The 24154-nt window shown below is 45.5% G+C and overlaps 1 protein-coding gene across 2 annotated transcripts in view; it reads right to left on the bottom strand.

Annotated features, from left to right (window-relative positions):
- Window positions 1-24154, bottom strand: part of RUFY1 (RUN and FYVE domain containing 1) — a 96840-nt gene that overhangs the window by 49737 nt on the left and 22949 nt on the right. For both annotated transcript variants that reach the window (XM_088447188.1, XM_088447187.1), the window contains 4 exons: window positions 22765-22830; window positions 17461-17530; window positions 14158-14259; window positions 11312-11428 (listed from right to left, as the gene is read on the bottom strand). In XM_088447188.1, coding sequence (XP_088303314.1) covers window positions 11312-11428; window positions 14158-14259; window positions 17461-17530; window positions 22765-22830 — 355 coding nt within the window. The remainder of the gene's footprint in view (window positions 1-11311; window positions 11429-14157; window positions 14260-17460; window positions 17531-22764; window positions 22831-24154) is intronic.

The following is a 24154-nucleotide window of genomic DNA, read 5'->3' as shown; positions in this document are numbered from 1 at the left end:
AATGAATTCTGAAGTGTTTCGGGCAATATTATATTCTCATATTCAGTCAAATGCTTCAGAACTCATTGGACGGCGCTTCACAGTGCAGATGGACAATGACCCGAAGCATACTGCAAAAGCAACCAAAGAGTTTTTAAGGCTAAAAAGTGGAATGTTATGCAATGGTCAAGTCAATCCCCTGACCTGAATCCAATTGAGCATGCATTTCACTTGATGAAGACAAAACTGTAGGAAAAATGCCCCAAGAACAAGCAGGAACTGAAGACATTTGCAGTAGAGGCATGGCAGAGCATCACCAGGGATGAAACCCAGCGTCTGGTGATGTCTATGCGTTCCAGACTTCAGGCTGTAATTGCCTGCAAAGGATTTGCAACAAAGTATTAAAAAGTGAAAGTTAGATTTAGGATTGTTTAGTTTGTCCCATTACTTTTGGCCCCTTAAAAAGTGGGAGGCACATATAGAAACCGTTGTAATTCCTACACCGTTCACCTGATTTGTATGTAATTACCCTCAAATGAAATCTGAAAGTCTGCAGTTAAAGCACATCTTGTGGTGAATAGAGGCCAAAATATGAAAGCTCTGTCAATGTCCCAATATTTATGCAACTGACTGTGTGTGTGTGTAATATATATATATATATATATACACATACACAGTCCCCTTTTAGAATGTAAGCTCATATGAGCAGGGCCCTCTACCTTCTTGTAGTTCTCCCTACTTTAGTTTCATCTACTTCTTACTCACCACTAGGGCACCTAACACTTGGTTGCTTATGCTCTGTTGCTTATCTGGGTGTTATGGCCGCTACTAATGTAGCAATATATATTATCCATGTCCTGGTCCTGTATTGTATTGTTCTGTAAGTCACTTGTCTACAACTTGTTTATGTGCTTTGTAAGGCGCTGCGGACAGTGGCGTAACTAGGGGGGGGTCGGGCAGGGTGCGTGCCCTGGGCGCCGTGGGACCCGCCCTAGCCACCAGTGTAGCGCCGACCGCAGTGAGTGCGGTCAGCGCTACACAATTTACATAGGACCGGCGCTAGGCTTCCAGCGCCGGTCCTGTGCTGCACAGCTGAGCCCGTTCCCTCCCCCTGAGCGCTTGGCCAATAGCGCTAGGAGGCGGGCTCAGGCTGTGCATAACACACGCATCGCCGCCAGCGCTGGCGGCGATGCGTGTGTTAAACAGCAGCCAATGAGAGTCAGATAGACTCTCATTGACTGCTGCAGCACCCACTGCAAGAGCCGGGCTTCCGTCCGGCTCCTGCAGTGTGTAATGGGACAGACGTCATGACATCATGACGTCTCTCCCATAATGCTGAGCGCGCCAGCCCCGAAGGACTGGTGGGCGGCGGCGGGAGCGGTGTCACGGTCCAGAGCAGCAGCGTGGATTCAGGTAAGTATATTTTTATATATTTTTTTTTTTTCTAACCTGTCTGCACTACTGGGGGCAGGCTACTACTGGGTGGACCTCTACTGGGGGTGGGGGCACAACGGGGGAGGGGTGGCTACTACTGGGGGCACCATTATTGGGAGGACCTCTACTGGGGGGGCTACTACTGGGGGCACTTAATCGGGAGTGGGAACCTTTACCTGGGACTACTACTTGGGGGGGGGGGAGGGAGGGAACTACCACTGGGGGCATTATAAAAGGGGCCTACTACTAGAGGCACTGCACTGGGGGGACCACTACTCGGGGCAATAATAGGAAGGGCCACTACAGGGGGCACTGGATAGGGGGGATCACTACTGGGTGCCTGCATAAGGGGGACCACTACTGGGAAAACTGCATGGGAGGGGACTACTACTGGGGGAACTATATAAAGGGCACTGCATGGGGGGGGGGGGGGACTACTACTGGGGGCACTATATAAAGGGCACTCATAAGGGGATACCGCTACTGGGCGCACTGCATTGTGGGGACTGCTACTGGGGGCACTGCATAAGGGGGAACACTACATAGGGCACTGCATTTGGGGGGACCACTACTGGGGGTACTGAGTAAGGGGAACTAATTGGGGACTGTATAAGGGGGGCCACTACTGGGGATACTGTATAAGGGGCACTACTATGGGCCTGCATAAGAGGGACAACAACTGCATACTGGGGGTACTGTATAAGGGGTACTACTGGGGTTAAGGTGCATATGGATAGGAATGTTCAGCGTGAAAATAAAGGAGTGTGTCTTGTTGACACGCCCCATTTTTAAGTGACCACGCCCATTTTCTTCCGCACGCGCACATCGGAGGGGGGGCTCCCTTTTCAAATTTGCCCTGGGCTCCTAATACCCTAGTTACGCCACTGGCTGCGGAACATTTGTGGCGCCATATAAATAAATGATAATAATAATAATATATATACATCCCCCCCCCTCCATAAATATCCTGTGTTTGACCCTGGGACATATGCTGTGTTTTTCCTACCTAACGGGGAGTCTCTCCTTGTTCCTTGCAAGGTGGAAAAGGGTTGCAGTCTGCCCCTGCCATCTTTTATATAATGCCTGTATAACAGTGTTGTGCAGTGAGGTCAGTGGCGGGTGCGGCAAAGGCTAGTACCTGAGCCAGATTTACACACACATATATAGTATATGGACTTGAGAGAGGTACCTTAAATCCACTATTCAATTGGCAGGCTGCATAATAACACACATTCCCCTGTATCTCAACAGAATTTACAGCACAGGAATACTCAAAGCCAACAGCACAATAACTAGAAATACATTTACCTGCATCTGAACAACTCAGGATCTATTGATTTTTGCAACAGGAGGTTATACTAATGTAAAGAATCTCATTTATTCCAATTAAGACCTAATACTAAAACATATTTAAATATATTGTCCAGGGCTTCAGTTTATCTAATAGCTGGTGCGGCGCTATTAAGTTAATGGAAGACCTGGACAACAAAATAGCCACTTAGTGAGTAGTGATAGTGAGTGTATTGGAATTAATTAAACTAAACACTCACATGCTGCCTGCCTGGGCTCTGCAGACTATAGGCCCCCATACATCAGAGATGGATTGGAGCAATCGTGCAATTTGCAATCGATTGTGTATAAAAATCTGCAATGTATGGGCTTCACAGATCGCAGATTGCAACCAAAAAGTGATTGGAATTGTTTAATCAGATTGTCCAACATGTTGTATTTCACAGATCGATTGGGGCTGTAGATTGCTAGTGTATGGACATGATCAGCAGATTTGCAGACAGTTTCTAGCAAAATTATGGGCTTTCAAGATTGCCAGATCTGTGTTTGCAATCGATCTGCAAATCACTGAAAAAGATCTGTAGTGTATGGGTGCAGATTGCTCGATTGGGAAATCCTAAGATCGGGCAACAAATCTTCAAATTGTTCAATTGTGGTTTTCAGATTGCTGATGTATGGGGGCCTTAACACTGACAGTCTCCTAGTTACAGAGTACAGCACTGACAGCCGGATACAGTTACTATCAGTGCTGGATCTGATGCCCAATCACATCTGCCTCACTGACAGGAGTGTGCTTTGATGTGTCCCTGTCAATGAGGCACTTGTATAGGCACTTCTCCTGCTTTTTACAATGGGCTTTTACTGTCTGCAGCTTGGCATCACCCCCCATTTCATCTCCTTTACTATTCTCAGGAAGAAGCACCGCTCTCGGTGCCTCCAAAACAAATTTGACTCTATTTCCACTGTAAAAATGATTAGAATAATATAAAGCAGATACTTATGACACAAAATGTGTTGTATTATTTTAATCATTAATGACAGGGGAGGCTCTGCCTCCCCTGACTGCACGTCCCTGCTGTATAATTATTTTTCTAATCCATTTCGAGGTTGCCTGTTTGCATGGGGAAAAACTATTCCATGTTTCTGTAGAAATTTACTAACAGCTGTTTTGAATTCCTAAAAGTCTTTATCCCTGGAAAAAGGAGTTATGTTAAAACTTACCCTTGTTAACTCTCTTTCTTTTGAAGTCCATAGGGTCCACAGGAAGACAATGGGGTGTAGGTGGTTGGAGGACCGGACACCAACAACAAATCTTTTTCCAATCCTAGGATGCTCCGGTCTTTTCCCCTATATCCCGCCCACAGCCTGAAAGCAATTCAGTTTTGTTAACAAGCCCAAGGCAGGAGCAGGATAGGATAGAAGGAAGACTGGTACACTGAAGAATCAAACTCACAAAGAGAAGAAAACAAGTGACCAAGAGAAGAAACCCATAGAAGCCAGGTGCATCATGGCGGGTCTCCCTGTGGACCCTATGGACTTCGGAGAAAGAGTTAACAAGGGTAAGTTTTACCATAACTCTTCTTTTCATCTTCAGGGTCCATAGGGCTCCAAAGGGAGACAATGGGGATGTCCCAAAGCAGTTGTTCAAGGTCTCCTGAACTGAGTGGAGAACCCGATGCCCGAAGAAAGCATGCTGAGAGGCAAATGTATCAAAGGCACAAAACCTAAGAAAGGTTAGGACAGAAGACCACGTGGCTGCCTTGCATAGCTGTTCAGCTGAGGCACCACGCCAACTGTTCACGAGGGACCCACAGAGTGAGTAGAATGATCAGATACAGTAGCTGGCACAGGAAGGTTAGTCTGCGTGTAAGCCTAAGAGATAGTCATGAAGACATCTGGCCAGAGCCTGTTTGTTAGCTGGCCATCCCTTCTTGTGGAATCCATATAGGACAAAGAGGGAGTTTGATTTCCTGATGGAATTAGTATGGTCCACGAAGATCTTCAGAGCACGGACCACATCCAAAGAGGCCTCACCTGCCAAGAGGTTAGGTGACTGAAAGGCCGGAACCACAATTTCCTCATTAAGGTATAAACGAAAGACAATCTTGGGAAGGAAGCTGTCCTGATTAAAGATCAGAAATGGTGAGCGACAAGAGAGCGCCCCTAAATCCAAAACCCTACGGGCAGATGCTATAGCCAGAAGAAAAATAGTCTTCGCAGTGAGCCATTTGATGTCTACTGAATCCAGGGGTTCAAATGGAGGTTCCTGAAGTGCATGGAGAACCACTGACAAATTCCATGGAACCACAGGAGGGACAAAGGGATGTTGTATACGGAGAACACCCTGAAGGAAGGTGTGAACATCTGGCAGAGAAGCAAGTCTGCGCTGAAACCAGATGGACAGAGCAGAGACGTGCACTTTCAGAGAGGCTAGGCGGAGTCAGAGATCCAATCCAGCTTGAAGAAAGGCAAGGATTCTAGAAACCTAAGGGTTATAGTTTCTAGTAGCACACCACTGGAAATATGTATGCCACATCCTGTGACAAATCCTGGCAGAGGCCGGTTTACGCGCTCCGAGCATGGTCTGGACCACAGAGCTAGAAAACCCTTTAGACCTTAGGGGGATGTCTCAATAGCCAAGCCATTAAAGACAGACGGGCCAGGTCCGGATGTAAACAGGGACCCTGAGACAACAGGTCTGGTCATAGAGGAAGTTGGAGAGGAGCATCTATGGAGACACTATGAAAGTCGGAGTAGCAATGGTGTCTGGGCCAAGCCAGAGCTACCAACAGAACCGTGCCCCCTTCTTGCTTGAACTTCCGAAGAACCCGAAGAAGAAGGAGATTGGAGGAAAGATGTACGCCAAATGGAAGGTCCACCTCACAGATAATGCATCCACAAAGCCTGCGTCAGGGGTCCTTGTCCTGGCCCCGTACACTCGAAGCTTGTGGTTGTGTCCTGAAGCCATGAGGTCCATGTCCGGTAGACCCCATTTGTCCACCAGGAGCTGAAAGACTTCTGGATGTAGAGACAACTCCCCTGCATGCACGTTGTGACGGCTGAGGTAATCTGCTTCCAAATTGAGAATCCCTGAGGTGAACACTGCAGAGATGGCTGGGAAATGGCGTTCGGCCCATGTGAGAATGCGGGACACTTCAGCCATCGCTGACCGACTTCAAATGCCTCCTTGGCGATTGAGGTAGGCCACTGCCTTGGTGTTGTCGGACAGTACTTGTACTGGCCTGCCCTGAAGAATAACCTGAACCAGAGTGAGGGCTTTGTAGATGGCTTGGAGTTCCAGGACGTTGCTTGGTAAGATCGCCTTGGCTGGAGTCCAGCGTTCTTGGAAGGAGTACTGGCCAGTCACTGCGCCCCACGCGCTGAGGCTTGCATCTGTGGTGAGGAGTGCCCAGTCCGGGATTCAAAAGGGGAGACCCTTGTTTAAGTGGGACATCTACAGCCACAAGGATAGGGACAGGCGAACCTCAGGAGAGAAGCCCATCGTCTGGGATCTGTGCAGATGGGGCAGCCCATTCCACCTGGAGAGGATCAGGTGTTGTAGGGGCCTGGAGTGGAACTGAGCGAACTCTACCATGTCGAAGGTGGACACCAGGGATCCCAAGGTCTGCATTGCAGAGTGAATTGACACACTGACTGTGGAGTAACCTGCTGTAGTGCAGAGATTTTGTCTGCTGTCAGGAAGATTGTCTGAGAAGGGGTCAGGGAAGACTTTGCTTGTAGGTGGCAGTGAAGAATCTCTGGGGAGCTTGCTAAGAGCAAGAGATCGTCCAAGTATGGGAGCAGTCTGATCCACTGACTATGAATATAGGCCACCATAACTGCCATGATCTTGGTAAAGACCCGAAGAGCTGTAGAAATCCCAAAAGGCAGTGCTTGAAATTGGTAATGTTGCTGTAGGACATACTGCTGCATAATGTTGCATGTAGGAGATACTGCTGATGAGAGGGCACTATAGGTACATATAGGTAAGCATCCTGAATGTCCAGAGACAACATAAAGTCCCAAGGCTCCGTAGCCAGGACAATAGAGTGTAGGGTTTCCATACAAAACCAGGACACCCTGATAAACTTGTTCAGAGACTTCATGTGCAGGATAGGCTGATGAGACCCATTGGGCTTCTGAACCAAGAAAAGAGTAGAATAATAACCTGTCCCTCGCTGTGATGGGGGGACCAGAATTATTACCCCCGAGAGCAGCAAGGACTGAATGGCCTTCTGGAGGAGCAGGGCTTTGCTTGGGTCCGATAGAGGTCCTGTGAATAAGAACTGCAGGGGGGGCCGCTTCATGAATGAGAGGGTGTATCTATGGGAGACCACTTATTGTACCCAGGCATCTGTGGTGGTCTGATGCCAGAACCTGGCGAACTGAAGAAGTCGGCCTCCAGGGAGAGGCCCACCCAGTCAGGCTGAAGGCTTGTCCTCAGATTTGGTAGGTGGACATCTAGTAACCCAGGCCTGTTTGATATTAGGCTTCGAGGCCTTTGTGAATGCAGACTGTCATGGAAAGGACTGACCTTTAGTTTTCGCCTGGGGACAAAAGGACCAAAAGGATGACATCCGAGGCTTCGTAGTAGATGCAGAGGATAGGAACACAGTCTTGGAAGCTGCCAAGGTAGTCACAATCTTGTCCAATTCTGGGCCAAACAGGATCTCCCTAAAGTAAAGCAGAGACTCCAAAGCCTTTTTAGAGTCCGAGCGAAGCCAAACGATACGGCAGGCTACCACGGACGTAGAAGATGCCTTGGAGGCTAGAGACCTTATCCAAAGCCGCTTCTCCAAAATAGGAGGCTGCATCCCTAATGTGAGAGATGTAGGACAGATGCTCCCTCAAAGCTTCAGAGGGAAATGTATCTTCTAGGGCTTCTGCCCAACTCTCAATGGCTTTTGCCACCCAGGCTTTAGCCCTAGCAGAACGAGTAATAGCTCTTGGAAGAGAGTATATAGACTTCAGGCAAGCTTCAATCCTTCTATCTGTGTTCTCCTTTAAAGAGGTTGCTGTATGGATAGGTAAGGTAGCGCTCTTAACCAGGCGTGTCACGTGGAAATCCACTGCAGGGGGAACTTCCCATGTAGTGCAATCAGTAGCTGGAAGAGGGTAAAGCGAAATCAAGTGTATAGGCAGCTGAATCCTTTTATTTGGCATATTCCATGCTTCACTCATTGGATAGTTGATCAGAGTGAGGAAACTCTGGCAAAACTACCTTCTGTCGCTTAAGAGTCGTGCTTTTACCTTAGGAATGGTCTCTACTTCTTCTATTTGAAGAATAGATTTTACAGCTCTCACAAGTGCAGGTAAATTCAATTTAGAAGGGGGCTCCTCCTCTCGAGGGGGAGACAGAGTGAGAGAGGTCTGCATCTTCTGCCTCCCCGGATGATAATTCAGAATCTGATAGCTGGGTGAACTGGGAAGATAACACAGCACGCTTAGTAGGTTTACTAGGCAATGGTCTCTCCTTTTGCAACATTTGTTGAAAGGCTGTAGAGGTAGCGCCAGACTCTGTAGAGGTAGAAAGTACATCTACCCATGGGGGGAGGCAAAGGAGGCACTGGATTTGCAGGGAGTACCTGCTGTTGCCATCCCATAGAGGGAGCTACCACAGGGACCACTAGGTGGTCTGCAATTTTTGCCAACACCTGTGAAAAGGAAGTCCAGGGGTGTCCTGAGGAGAGGATGCAGGGGCTGATGGGCCAGGTGCCGTATAACACGATGCACACAGACCATCTTGAGTGAGATCCTCTGAAGCCAAACCTGCTAAACAGGACTTACACGAAACCAGAGCGGGAGCAGCAGGCTGCCTTTGCTAGACATAGCTGCAAGGATAATATAGCACACGTTCTGGCACAGGGCCAAACACTCTGACAAGAGCGCTCGCTCTGAATCATGGCCCTCCTCCATGAAAATGGAGCGTCCTCCTGGACGCTCGCATAGCTGTGGGTGACCACCCACAGCTTATGCGAGCGTCCATGATGATGGTCGCGATGGTCAAGACCATCGCGACCATCGGGCTTGCGACGGAGACCCTGCGGTAGGGTCTCCCTGCCGCAAAGCCCTGGAGTGATTTTGGCTCTATCAGAGCCAAAATCACTCCCACTGACATCACTAGTGATATCAGTGGGGCCGGCTTCAGACGGTAGGCGTTCCCATGGGAACGCCTCCGTCTGGCAGCCACGCCCCCGACACGCCCACCAAAGGGGGCGTGCTGTCAATCAACATCGACAGCACGCCCCCTTTGGTGCGAGACCCGGAGCGACGGAGAGCCCGTCGCTATCCGGGTCTCGCGCATGCGCACGACGGAGCTCCCTCCGTCGTGCGCATGCACAGTGGGGCAACATCGACCCACTTGCGAGCGTCCTGCTCTCGCGAGCGGGTCTGAATGACCCCCACAGTGCAGTGATCAACCCAGATATATGTGCAATAAGGCACAGTATAGTGTGCAACACAGATATACAGTATGTGATGTGACAGCCCTCACAAATACAAGTAGATGTAAGGTACAGTGAACCCCCTATACCTCAGTATTCCAGGGTTATAATGAAAGAAAGGGAAAGGTATAAGCTGACAGTTGAGAAAAATAAACAGACAGCAGTGCTAGCACAGGTCACATACAATGCAGAAATTACAAGTTAACTGCAGTGGGCATTAAATTCAACTACACAGACCGCAGTGGCTGGTAGGAAATAGCGCTGTATAACCTGACTCCTGGGAGAGGTATACAGGGAGACCGGACCAAGCGATCCTGGAGACCTGAGGCTGTTGCACAAAATGGCTACCGTGAGTCTCTAAGGGGACGGAAGGTGAAGGAGGAGCAATCAGGGGCGGCAAGACTGCAGTGGAATGGCACCCTGAGCTGGGGGCTGCAAGGAGAGGACCTTTTCCTCTATGCTGACATCAACCACAGGGTCCCTGGCCTTAGCTGTCCCTTGCGCCAATATAGGTTATGCCCTGGTGGTCTACTGGAGTCCCAGACAAACCGGTGTCCACATCAGCGCCTCCAGTCTGTCTCCTGAGACTGGAGGTAAGACTGCGCATAGACGTGGGGAGGTACTGCACAGATGTACTGTGGGGAGGTGGTGCAAAGATGTAGCGTGGGATGGTAGCATAGTGATGCAGTATGGGGATGTAGCATAGTGATGTGGTATGAGGAGGTAATGTAATGATAGAGTCAGTGGCGACCCTCCCCGCGGAGACACAAGGTGCTGGGAGGGATGCCATGTGGCACACCACCGGGAAGGGGGTGTGGCCTCGATGAAGGGGCATGGTCTCTGGAAGGGGCGTGGTCTCGCGGCCCAAACCTCGGCCGTGGTTATCAGTGGGGGTGTGCCGGAGGTGCGGGCAGTGCCGGCTCCCTCACTGTGACAGAAGCAGAGTGCAGCACTTAATGCTACAGAGCAGCACCCGGCTCCTGTCACTGAGGGGGAGCCTTCACCTTGGGGGTCACCCATCGGCCGGTGACACCCAGGTGCGGCCCGCACACCCCTTGTGACGCCACTGGATATAGTACCCCTTCACACCCATCCTGCCCGCCAGGGAGAACTTCTCTGTGGCGCTGATCACATCCCCTGCAGCATCACACAATAGGCCCGTCATAAATTTCAGCTCCAGGCCAATGTGGAACTTAATCTGGCACAGATAGCGGGCATCGCGCCCTGTATTTGAATTTATCCTTTAGACCTTTGCTGCTCTGGGAGTTTGTTCACTATTTCTGCAGAGGATTTCAACATCACGAAGTCTAATTTTCTCCAAATTAAAGGTCTCCCCAAATAGGAGGCTAACTGAACTATGCTTGGATTGTTTCCAGATGCTTCCCTAAGTGTGACTTTGCCTATGGACAGTCACAATCTGTTCCTTTAGCCTATCCTGTCGGTGATAGTGCCTTGTAAATGATGAGGTGCATGTGCAGAGCTCTCTCCAGCATCCAAGAGTGGTGTTTTTGAATTTGCACAGCTAGAACGGCTTTTGGAGGTAGTGTTCTCCAGACTGTCAGCCCTGGCCTTGAATTGCAGCTGGTACTTCACAAAGGCCAAACTTAAAAAAGGTACGCGTCCCTATAGTACAGAAAATAAAACTATCCAGTGCCACAGCAGGGCGATTTTTCGCCCTGTGCTGGCCCAGTCACCCCTGAACATGTGACATCATAGTGTTGCACAAAAAAGGCAGGACTGCTGGGACTAGGAAAAAGAGCAATGCATAGAGCGTCCTATGAAGCTTCCCTTTCTTTGTGGTTCTTACATGCTTGAATATCCATAGCAACAGTAGGCTTCTCCAAGATGATGGGCATTAGCTAATAACTATAAAGCAAATTTTGTCTTAAATGAAAGCAAACCCGACAGCATGAAGCACAGATGGCAGTAACTGTCCCTTTTTACTAAATCAATCGTACTACAGTATAGAAAACAAGGACATTAATAAAACCAATGGGTTTGCATTTCTCATATATAAAATACAAATCTGCATGGAGATTGGACAGGCTGGTATGAAAACTGAAAACATTCTATGGCAAAGTCTGACAGTTCTTGCATAATAGTTAGATTAAAAAAAAAAAATTAAATTGACTAATATATTTAGGGAATCAAACATTTGAACTTACCAGTCGAGCTTGTTTTTCTACTTTTAGTTGCTTCCAAGCTTCATTATACATCTCATCCAGTCCTTGGCGTGTCTGTTTATATGTTTCTAATTCAACTTTCGTATCTTGTATATTTACCTGAAAGCAATGCAAAGCAAATATATATTACTGCAAATACTAATTGGGAAAAATTACATAGCGTGCAGTCTCTCTGTCATAGCGTCATGATGACAGCCCTAGCCAGTTCTGCATTTTATATATATATATATATATATATATATATATATATATATATATATATATATATATATATCACTGTTCTTATGTTTCTTGATAAAAGTCATTAGACTGAAACGTTGAACTTGACCTTGGGAGTCTGGAGTCTTCTTTACGAGTCCTGTGAGTGCCGCTGTGTTATTTTCATATGTACATTTTGGCCGTTTTGGACCATCAGAAGGCACCCAGGCATATGTGTTCTGTTTAACCTGTGGAGTGCCGGCGTTATTTTGATTATATATATATATATATATATATACACACACATACATATACATATATATATACACACATACACATATACACACACACACACACACACTCATGGCTGCCAAAGCATGCTGGTCCTTGTAGAACATCAGCATGGCCTGACATCCTAGGCACGCTGCGACCTCTAGTTCTTTGGATCTACTTCCTCTATGCTTCTTTCATCATTTGGGGTTCCACAGAGCTCAGTCACAGGCCACCTGGTCTTTTCCATCTATTATACAGCTGATGACACTGAAATATATATATATCTGAAGTCTCAAGCTCTCTCGCCAGATGTGTTGACCCACATTAGAGAATGTTTTTACTCCATTTTATTGTATAGGTCTTCTCAAACAAACCCAAACTTTTCTTTTGGACAAAGAAGATAACTGCCTGATATCTCTTTTTTTTTTTTATAACTATTTTATTGTTAGGAGAACGGCATATGCAATACAAATGTACATAAAAGTTATCAGTAACACAATAAAACAAACATAGGGAAGCAACATAGCAAGACATGCACATATGTTTGCAGTAAATAAATCCACATAGGCAACAATTGTACAAACAGGAATCAATCACATATATAAATAGTGGGCTGGTTAAAGTTAGAATGGGGGTCAAACAGGAGGGTCATAGTCAAGAACTTCCAAAGTACACCATGAAGTGAGTTGGAAGCATCTCCGAAGAAAGTATTTAAGTGACGGGGATAAAGAATGAAGATAAGGCAACCAGGTACCAATAAACTTTTCAGTAAGGCCTTCCTTATTGGTGGATGTCTCTGTCCAGTCCATTGTAAACAAAAATGTAATTCTAGGATGTAATAATGTAAGAGTGGGTGGGTTAGAGTCAATCCATAGTGAGAGAATGGGTGTTTTTGCGGCCGCAGCCAGTTTGGTCAGAAGTAGCCGATTTCCCTTTGTCAACCCCGTTGAGTGTGTGTGTTTGCATTTAAGTTCCAGAAGGCCCGAAATCACAAAGGGAATTTTGAGAACCTCTTTAATGGAACGATTAAGTTCACCCCAGAGTATCTGTACAGCGGTACAGTCCCACAGGCAATATACAATATCTGCATCAGGGGCTGAGCATTTATAACAGTTGCCATTAGATGCAACACCAATAATGTATTTCAATTTAGGGGTGTAGTGTGCCCTGTTTAAAATTTTGAGATGCATTTCTGCATAAGAGACTGACCCCAATTGTTTGATCATTTTAAGGAAGGATTGAGCAATAGTCTCTATAGGATCATGCTGGAAAACCTCTTTCCATCTCGCTAGTCCTGTAGTACTTGAGTCTAGATCAATGAGAGGTCGGGCACAATAATAAATATAAAAAAAAAAAAAAGGGGAGGTAGAGAAAGGGCCATGTGGATTGCCGTGCAGTGCGCCATCCAGCCCCCAGTCTACGTTTTAAACCATAACGGTAAGTCCAGAAATGATGATGTTTGTCCATGCAAGATGACGTTTTGCCTCTTTCTGAGTCCCGTTTTTTGGAGGGAAAAATCCGAACTCGGCGTGCAAAAACGAACCTATCCGAGCCTGCACATCCCTAGATCTAATAGTACGCCATACTAAGCATGTTGTGATTATTAAGATGTTTTCTCTAGCTGCGGGAGGTAGAGAAATAGGGTGGGTGTGTCGGAGAGACACAAAGTTACATTTAGGAGTAAAAGCCTGCTCAATAGAGTGCATGGTATAATTGTTATGACCCCCAATCCTGCCTGATATCTCTTATTATGAAAATAAACCCCATGCCTCAAGCTCATTGTTTAGGTGTCACCCTTGTCTCAGAACTATGGGTTGGCTATATTTTAATGAATCAAATTACACATGCTTTTTATTAACAAACAAATCTCTAACTACTGCTAACAACATAATTAAATCTCATTATTTGACTCAAACTATCCCCCCTCTCAGCCTCTCTGTTTTGCACATGATAAGGGTATCTCATACATGCCAATTCCCTGCTCTCATACTAGGTTACAGGACATGTTTTTCATGCTGCTCCTGTTCACTCCCTCAGACGGGAGCAAACAGAAATCATCAATGTAGGGGGCTGCAAAAATGTCCTGCTCGTAATGCAATGAATGGCACATTGCACCATACGGAATTGACATAACAGAATCCTGCTTGTCACGCCAAAGCCATTTTTTACATGGAATGTAGGGTTGCTTTATAAAAAAAATTGCCTATAAAACCTAAGAACTTTAAGGCAATTTTGTTAATATGTGCTTTGCCCTCTGCCCCCCCCCCCCCCCCCCCTCCAATAATTATCCTCTATCTTTGAAAACATTTACCTTCAAAACTGTTAGATCTGACCATGAGCCAACATTGGTCTCTTACCTCAACGCTCCTCTCACTTTTCTTCTGTAGAAGTATGCTCTCTGCTAGTAATTGATTATGTTCATCCTGTAGTGATACAATACGATCCTTTGCGGCAACAAGCTGTTATTAAAGAGAAAAGTAATAAAATAAAAAAAAAATCAAATGCCTATAATAAGAACATTGAAATTGAATAGAATTTAATCTAAAGTACATTCTGTGAAACATTTTGAGAGCAAATACAAAACCTCAGCAGAGGAGACAGGCTAGATCTGTGGATGAGGTACTGGATGAACTTGGGCAGGAAAACAAAGGATTGTTTGTGCTGATAATTATCTTAAAAAATCTTCCACGGCAGCTATTAGACTGTTAGCTCATTGTAAGAGAAATACAGACAGATAAATAATGTTTTTTTCATGGCACATAATGCAGCTCCTCCTCTTACCCTGTATCTTTGAGTGGCTACCCAAGAAGGTCCTAAAAAGTATATAATCTGAAACATTCGTGCAGGAATCTCATCTGCCATGGAAGCCATAAAGTATTTGGAAGAAAAAGGTATAATTATTGTTAAATATAATCCATTGTTTTCTTATTCAATGCTCCATGGCAGCCCTTACAATGGGATGTACATAGACAACACAGAGGGAAGGCTTTAAAGAATAAAAGAGCTAGCTGATGTACCCAGTTTCACCCGGGTAGACTTAGATATTTACTGTTTCCATTTTCATCTCACCACTCCAGTAACACATTAACCCTTCACCTCTATAGTAATGCATCCCCTCCCTCACTGCTATAGTAAGACATTACCCTCCGTCACCTGTATACTAACACATTCCACTCCCTCACCCGTGTTGTAACACATTCGACATTCCCCTCCCTCACCTGTGTAGAAATACAATCCCTCCCTCACACCTGTAGTACCACCACTCACACCTGAAGTAACACATTACACTCAACCACCCCTGTAGTAACTTATTCCCCTCCCTCACCTCTGGAGTAACGCATTCCTCTCCCTCACCTCTGTAGTAACACATTACCCCTGCTGAGCCCTGTGGTAACACATTCCCCTCCCTCACCTCTATAGTAACACATTCTCCGCTCACTACTGTTTTCATACATTTTCCTTTCTCACCTCTGTACACATTCCTTCCCTCCCACCTGTACTAACACATTACCCTCCCTCACCTGTGGCTTAAGAGCTATTGAGGAATCCGTGAAAACAGATTTGATTTGTTTGCAGTGCTGTCTGCCTCATAAGCCACGTCAAGATCATACGGCTAGTGGTAGGACCAGAGGTATGGCTGCAGCGCAGTCCAATATTCAAATAGTGTAGCCACACCAACTGCCAGTAATGTTTGGCAGCAGTTGGGGTGGCAGTCGGTGTGGCTCCCCTAGTTGAATATTGAACTGTGCTACTGATACTATGAAACAGTCAGTCAGGACATTGTAGAGGAGGAGGAAACATTTTAGCCCTTTTCACCCCCTTAGTAGTCGAATTTATAAAAAACCCTGCTTAGTGGGTACCTACGTCATGGAAGGTATATACTCCCCAATTTTTATGTTTCTAGGTCCAGGGGTTTGGACTGGGCGTTGATGAGTCAGTCAATTAGGACATTTGATTTTAATATAAAAGGACTTTAGAGAATACCAATACAAGCATAATGCATAATCAAACATTTATTATTGTGGCTGTGTGGAGAACATGTCTCCCAAGTTGAGAATCAGTACAATATATCCAACTGATAATTAGGGTTGGGTATGGGATCCCGGCAGTCGGGATGCCGCTGGTCAAAATACCAACAGTGGCATCCCGACGGTCAAAATCCCGACACCCTTCAGTAAGTAAGGCAAGACTAACTCCTTACCCCTACCCTTAAACCTCGCTCCCCAGTGCCTAACCCTAACCTCCCCTAGCCGGTGCCTAATCCTAACCCTCCCTCCTTATTGCCCAACCTAACCTCCCCCCTGCGGGGCCTAACCCTAACCCTCCCTCCTTAGTGCCTAAGCCTAACCCTCCCCCTCACCCCCGATACTCACCTTCAGGATGCCGGAGGTCGGGATTCTGGTGCCAAGATCCTGACGTGGTCGGGATTCCGGCACCAGCATTTTGCCCGTCGGCATCCCGCACGCCGGGATACGGACTAGATCGGATAAGTACTATGGATAGCGCGGATAGTGGAGCAACCTGCTGCTTTGCAAAATGTTCTCAATGAAGCCTGTGGACCAATCGTATGTATGGGATGTAGTTAATAGACCGGTGGACGCGATGCCGCCGGTCTAAATACCGAATCCTCCTGCTCGACAAGGGACTTAAGATAGGCGTCGAAATGCCGACACCGAAACACTGACTCCCGCCATCCCGATCGTCCTCGGAGGGGTAAGTATAACACTTAGCCCTGGAATGGCGGGGTTAGGTTTAGGGACCCCCGGGGGGGACTTAGGGGTAGGCACCCCCCCCTGGGAAGGTTAGGTTTAGGGTGCGGGGAGGGGGGGGGGGGGGAGGTAGATTTAGGCACCCCTGGGGGAAGGTTAGGGTTTGGCACCCCTAAAGAAGGGAGGTTAGGGTTAGGCACCCCTAAAGGAGGGTTAGGGTTGGGGGGGGGGGCAGGGGGGGTCTTTAGGTTACTTACTTACCTTTAGCTGTTCGACCCCCGCCCTGCTTGCTGTCGGTATTTGATCTGGCGGCTAAACCGATTCTGTATGTATACCATTTTCATTATCAGTGGGCAGTGCACATGCATGTATCTGCCCATCTATGCTGAATAGCCACCCGTCTTCCCGCGGATTGCTGGTCTGCCCACAATTTTTTTTCTGCAGCAGTCATCATTAGTGTCTGGACTTAAACCCACTCCATGCTGAGTACAACATATCCATAGATATGGGAGGTCTATCTTCATCTGCACGCCACAGTATTCTGCCTGAATGCCCACTACAATTCCTTGGCACTCCCACAAGGCGCATCATTACTATGTGTCTCGCTGGCCGCTGCACAGTAACATTCATGTCACGGAAAGAATGATCAGTCAATGGACGGATCAATCCGCATGCACTTGCAATCTCAGTCTGTGTACATATGAGTGGTGTATCGTATGAATAGTCAGGGATTGCTTTCTTTGGACCCTGCACAGTTTGCAGATATCTGCTAAATCAGGCTGCATTTGGAATTACTTCCAAATCAGAATCAGGCCATAAGCCTCTAATAAATAATTAAATACATGTTTGTATTAATATCTTTAAATACAGGGTAACATTTTGATATGGAATGATCACCCCACAACACTAAAGCTAGAACATCATAACGTGTAGGAGAAATATTTAGCAAACCTCTTCATTTAGCTTTGAATTAGTCTTCTCCAGACAATCAATTTTTGATTGAAGGTCTCCAACTGTGCAGCTAAAATACAGAATAGATTGACAAGCACTTAATAATACCATGCAAGAGTTTGCTGTCCTGAACTGGAGAGGCATGATAATTTACAGCCATGGCCAAAAGTTTTGAGAATGACACAAGTATTGGTTTTCACAAAGTTTGCTGCTTCAGTGTTTTTAAACCTTTTTGTCAGATGTTACTATGGTATACTGAAGTAAAATTACAAGCATTTCATAAGTGTCGAAGGCTTTTACTGACAATTACATTAAGTTTATGCAGACTCAGTATATTTGCAGTGTTGACCCTTCTTTTTCAAGACCTCTGCAATTCGCCCTGGCATGCGGTCATTCAAATTCTGGGCCACATACGGAGTTTCCTGGCCATGGACCCAAAATTTCGATGTTTTGTTCCCCGAGCCACTTAGTTATCACTTTTGTCTTATGGCAAGGTGCTCCATCATGCTGGAAAATACATTGTTCATCACCAAACTGTTCTTGAATGGTTGGGAGAAGTTGCCTTTGGAGTATGTTTTGGTACCATTCTTTATTCATGGCTGTGTTCTTATGAAAAGTTGTGAGTGAGCCCACTGCCTTTTCCAGCATGATGAAGCACCTTGCCATAAGGCAGAAGTGATAACTAAGTAGCCTGGGGAACAAAACATTTAAATTTTGAGTCCATGGCCAGGAAAGAAACTCCCCAGACCTTAATCCCATTGAGAACTTGTGGTCAATCCTCAAGAGGCGGGTGGACAAACAAAACCCCACAAATTCTGACAAACTCCAAGCATGGATTAGGTAAGAATGGGCGGCCATCGGTCAGTATGTGGCCCAGAAGTTAATTGACAGCATGCCAGGGCGAATTCCATAGGTCTTAAAACAGAAGGGTCGACACTGCAAATATTGACTCTCTGCATAAACATAATGTAATTGTCAATAAAAGCCTTTGACACTTATGAAATGCTTGTAATTTTACTTCAGTATACCATAGTAACATCTGACTAAAAGGTCTAAAAACACTGAAGCAGCAAACTTTGTGAAAACCAATACTTGTCATTCTCAAAAAATGTTCCCATGACTGTACATAAGTGTTTTACCATTTCCAATGTAGTTGACTCTAAGGGGCTGATACGCAGTTGGGAGCAAAGCAAAATTAAAAAAACAAGTAACTTTGCACCTGGACGAACCATGCTGCATTGTAAGGGGTGCAAATACATTTTGCTTTTGCATGCAGGGCAGTCGCAGAGTTAAGGGGCTGGACGTACCAAGGCACAACACTATTGGCCACCATCCTCACCCTGGCCTCACAGCAGCTGCTAATATATTTTTTAGGTAACAGTACCAGCAGGGAGATGGGGGTAGGGGTCTAATATTGTGTATGCTGATAGGTTGGGGCTACTTGGTGGGCCCCGGAGGCTTCAGGATCAGCTGTCCCAACCATCATGACGGGGCGGAGCCAGAGCCAGCTATGTTTGAGAGCTACTTGTCACAGCTACTATCCTCCATGCGCTACAAGTCATGCCACACATAACACGGGAGCTCCATGTGCCTCGGTAGCGCGTGGAGTAACTCTGTAGCGCCGAGCGTCTTTATGTGCGACTTTTTACCTTCAAAGGCGTCTTATTTACACAGTGATGCGGATTTAAAATGATATGCAGCATGCCTATGTTCTGTGTGCATTTGTGGGTGTAAATGCTACGCTACAGTGTCAGCGGCTGGAACACTGTAAGGTAGCATTTCACATGCAGATACACCCACAGACGCACAGAGAATATAGGCATGCTGCTTGTGCTATATACTCACATCACTGTGTAAATAAGACATTTGAAGGTAAAAAGTTGCACATAAAGACGCCCGGCGCTACAGAGTTACTCCACGGCATGGCGCGATTAGAAGGGCTGTTTAATGCGTAAGGTGGCCAGATGTATGAGGACACATCTGTAGGCTCTGGTTCTGCCCCCTTCATTATATATATATATATATATATATATATATATATATATATATAGCAGATATATATTTTATAAATAGAAACGGATGTGTATTCTGTTAATTCAATCTTTGCAAGACACACAGGTGTTTTAGATTCCTCTAATCTGTGAGGTATATACCGAGCTTTTATGGACCATACAAGTTATGCTTCTGATGAAGCTGGATGATCCTTGTCCAACGAAACGCGTAAGCGATCTACTATTACCTCAAATACACTTTGGATGTGACCTCTGGCCGTGCAGACTTTTATTCAAGACTTTTCACACCCCATATGGACTTTGGAATACAGCTACAGGCGGACTTTCAATTACATCCTTAATACACGCGGATTCCACACTAAAGAGGACTGTGGGGTCTATTTACTAAGCAGTGTTAGGAGACAGAGTGAAAAGTGATAAGAAAGTGATAAGGTGCCAGCCAATCAGCTCCCAACTGTCATCTCACAGGCTGTGTTTGAAAAATGACAGTTAGGAGCTGATTGGCTGGCACCTTATCACTTTTCACTCTGTCTCCTAACACTGCTTAGTAAATAGACCCCTGTGTTTCTTTTTCTCTGCAACATACCACCTGGTAAATATTTGCTGCTTATGTAACCTAGTCGGTTGGGAGAAAGTTGTAATTACAACTATTGTCCCAGAGGACAATAGTTATCTATTTTGAGAGTGATTTCTATTTAGATGTTTACAAAATAGCTCTGTTTTTTTATATTGATTTTAATGTAATAAAATGTGATATTATTACAGTATTTCATGATACATCCGTTTCTTACATTTTTTAATATTGATATAAATTTACTAAAAGCGCTAATTTCCATTTTTTTTTTGTATAATTAACACTGGTCCCAAAGCTGAAGCCCCCAAGGTCCCAACAGGTGAAGCCCCTATGCATGTGACTAGTGGAAGATCCACCACTGTTGCAGGGTAAATACTGGGTGTTTTTGTATGTAGCCCACAAATACTGGACAGCTTTATTTTTACACTGCAATTTAGATTTCTGTTTTGACACTCCCCTCTCACATCTATCTCTCTGTACATTTTACAGTGCATCCGGAAAGTATTCACAGCGCTTCACTTTTTCCACATTTTGTTATGTTACAGCCTTATTCCAAAATGGAATAAATTAATTTTTATCCTCAAAATTCTACACACAATACCCCATAACGACGTGTAAAATGTTTTTTTGAGATTTTTGCAAATTTAATAAAAAAACCTAAGAAATCACATATACATAAGTATTCACAGCCTTTGCCATGAAGCTCAAAATTGAGCTCAGGTGCATCCTGTTTCCACTGATCATCCTTGAGATGTTCCTACAGCTTAATTGGAGTCTACCTGTGGTAAATTCAGTTGTTTGGACATGATTTAGAAAGGCATACACCGTCTATATAAGGTCCTACACTTGACAGTGCATGTCAGAGCACAAACCAAACATGAAGTCCAAGGAATTGTCTGTAGAACTCTGAGACAGGATTGTCTCGAGGCACAAATCTGGGGAAGGGTACAGAAAAAAACATCTGCTGCTTTGAAGGTCCCAATGAGCACAGTGGCCTCCATCATCCGTAATTGGAAGAAGTTCAGAACCACCAGGACTCTTCCTAGAGTTGGCCGGCCATTTAAACTGAGCGATCGTGGGAGAAGGGCCCTAGTCAGGGAGGTGACCAAGAACCCGATGGTCACTGTCAGAGCTACAGCATTCCTCTGTGGAGAGAGGAGAACCTTCCAGAAGGACTACCATCTCTGCAGCAATCAGGTCTATATGGTAGAGTGGCCAGACAGAAGCCACTCCTTAGTAAAGAGCACAAGGCAGCCCATCTGGAGCTTGCCAAAATGCACCTGGTCTGATGAGACAAAGATTGAACTCTTTGGAGTCAATGCCAGGCGTTATGTTTGGAGGAAACCAGGCACCGCTCATCACTAGGCCAATACCATCCCTACAGTGAAGCAAGGTGGTGGCAGCATCATGCTGTGGGGATGTTTTTCAGCGGCAGGAACTGGGAGACTAGTCAGGATAGAGGGAAAGATGAATGCAATGTACAGAGACATCCTGGATGAAAACCTGCTCCGGAGCGATCTTGACCTCAGAGTGGGGCGGCAGTTCATCTTTCAGCAGGACAACGACCCTAAGCACACAGCCAAAATATCAAAGGAGTGGCTTCAGGACAACTCTGTGAATGTCCTTGAGTGGCTCAGCCAGAGCCCAGACTTGAATCCGATTGAACATCTCTGGAGAGATCTGAAAATGGCTGTGCACCGACGCTATCCATCCAACCTGATGGAGCTTGAGAGGTGCTGCAAAGAGGAATGGGCGAAACTGCCCAAAGATAGGTGTGCCAAGCTTGTGGCATCATATTAAAAAAGACTTGAGGCTGTAATTGCTGCCAAAAGGTGCATCAACAAAGTATTGAGCAAAGGCTGTGAATAATGATGTACATGTGATTTCTTAGGTTTTTTTTTTTTTTTCTTCAAATTAAAATTTGCAAAAATCTCAAAAAAAACTTTTTATACATTGTCATTATGGGGTATTGTGTGTAGAATTTTGAGGACAAAAATTAATTTATTCCATTTTGGAGTAAGGCTGTAACATAACAAAATGTGGAAAAAGTGAAGCGCTGTGAATACTTTCCGGATGCACTGTATATCTGCCCAACCTGCCAAGCAACATAGTCAGGGAACCATACAGGGCTCCAATTTTATACAAGCTATTAATATTATTATCAATAAACTTGCCAATACACTCCATTTAGGGGGAGATGTACTAAGCCTTAGAGAGAGAGATAATGTGTAGCGAGAGATATATTATAAAGTACCAAACAATCAGCTCCTGTCATGTTACAGGCTGTGTTTGCAAAATGACAGTTAGGACCTGATTGGTTGGTACTTTATCTCTCTCCCCAAGGATTAGTACATCTACCCAATAGTCTTTTATTTTGGGAGCGAGGGGTGTTACAAGTCTGGAAATTGACATTATGAAAGCCTCACTCACCAATACATTGCAGTACTGACTACACAGCTGGAGTCATTTCATATCCACACCAGAAATAGCAGATGGGGCAGATTAGGCAGTAGTATTGCTGTTAATACATGCAATATCATCAGCAATATTGTGCAACTGCCCCAACTACATGGCTTGTGGTGCCCTGAAATGAGCCCCATCAGAATAGATCAGATTATCAAACACAGCTTAGTTTATGTCTAAATGGTTTGGGCCTTTTTGGTCAAATACCTTACATTTAAAATGCCTTACTAACATTAATTTGTTAATGATGCCTACCTCAGGTGTCTGTTTAGCTCTTCTACATAGTGTTTCTGATCAAGAACGTTGGCAATTTCATCTCCTCTGTGTCAAATACAGAAAATGCTAAATTGTAAGAAATAATTAAATAGTGCTTGTAATAAGAAAATGTAACACACACACACACACAATATATATATAATATAGGAAAAAGTTATTAGTAGAAAAACACACCACCAAACAGGTCATTATTACAAGTAATCAATCGCTTAAAGGAGAATTCTAAAAGCCAAAACAAATGCATCCAAAACATCTCCTGTCAAACCAGTTTATCAATAGGAGCTTGTCTGAACATCATCCCAACCACTCAAGTACATAGGGCATCCCAAGCCTAGGAGTACATTCAAAGTGAAATCGGCACTCAACCGGCCATGTCTAGTTCAATTAGCTGACATCTGAGAGGAGACGTATCAAACCTTCGAGAAAGATAAAAGTGAAGAAGTTACCCATAGCAACCAATCAGCTTCTAGCTATTATTTATCCACCACAGTCTATAAAATGACAGTTTGAAGCAGTTTGGGTGTTATGGGCAACTTCTCCACTTTATCTCATTCGAAGGTTTGAGACACACTTCCATCCCAATGTGTTAGGTCTTCTCTTGGATCAGGTGTTGTGAGCAGAAATGCAGCACATATAATCAGTCTTGCTCTCTTTGCCATTTTTTCAACTATGGAGGCCCTGACTATGCACATTCTGGGGACAGTATTTGGGTGGGGTGAGGGGGCTCTTCAACTAGTTGTTGGGGAGCAAAGGAATTGGGTACATTTCAAATTGAGTCTAAAGTTGTCCTTAAACATCATGGAGATGCAAGCCAACATTACTAATAACTACAGCGCTGGCTGCTCCCGATTAGTAGGAATAGCAGTGGTCACTCTCCACCAGTGATCTCCAGCGGGATGGGTATGGGATGCCGGCACTCGGGATCCCGGTGGTCAGAATCCCAACACTGGCATCCCGACCAGGTTACAATCCTGACGCTTAGAGGTAAGTAAGCCTAACCTAACCCTCCCTCTGCACTGCCTAAACATAACCGCCCTCCCTAGTGCCTACACATAATCCTCCCTCCCCCCGAAGCCTAAATCCAACTTTTCCCCTAGTGCCTAACCTAACCCCTAATCCCCGTACTTACATTTGGGATCCCAGCGGTCAGGATGCCGGCACCGGTATTCTGATTAGTGTCAGGATGCCGGAGTCCCAGTCATCGGGATTCTGACCGCATCCCATCTCCAGCAGCTAGTCAGTATTCACTTAATTCTTAAAGGATGTAGGAGATCATATAGGTCCGAGCAGCATTCTACCTATACTCGCAGTCAACAGTACTAACAAGGACAGAGCAGCACCAAAAGTAATGCTGGCAAGAGGTTATGCT

The sequence above is a fragment of the Taudactylus pleione genome, unplaced genomic scaffold, assembly GCF_031769625.1.
Source record: "Taudactylus pleione unplaced genomic scaffold, aTauple2 ptg000422l, whole genome shotgun sequence".
NCBI lineage: Eukaryota > Metazoa > Chordata > Amphibia > Anura > Myobatrachidae > Taudactylus > Taudactylus pleione.
The sequence above is the reverse complement of the archived record's forward strand: the minus strand, read 5'-3'. Positions and strand labels throughout refer to the sequence as shown.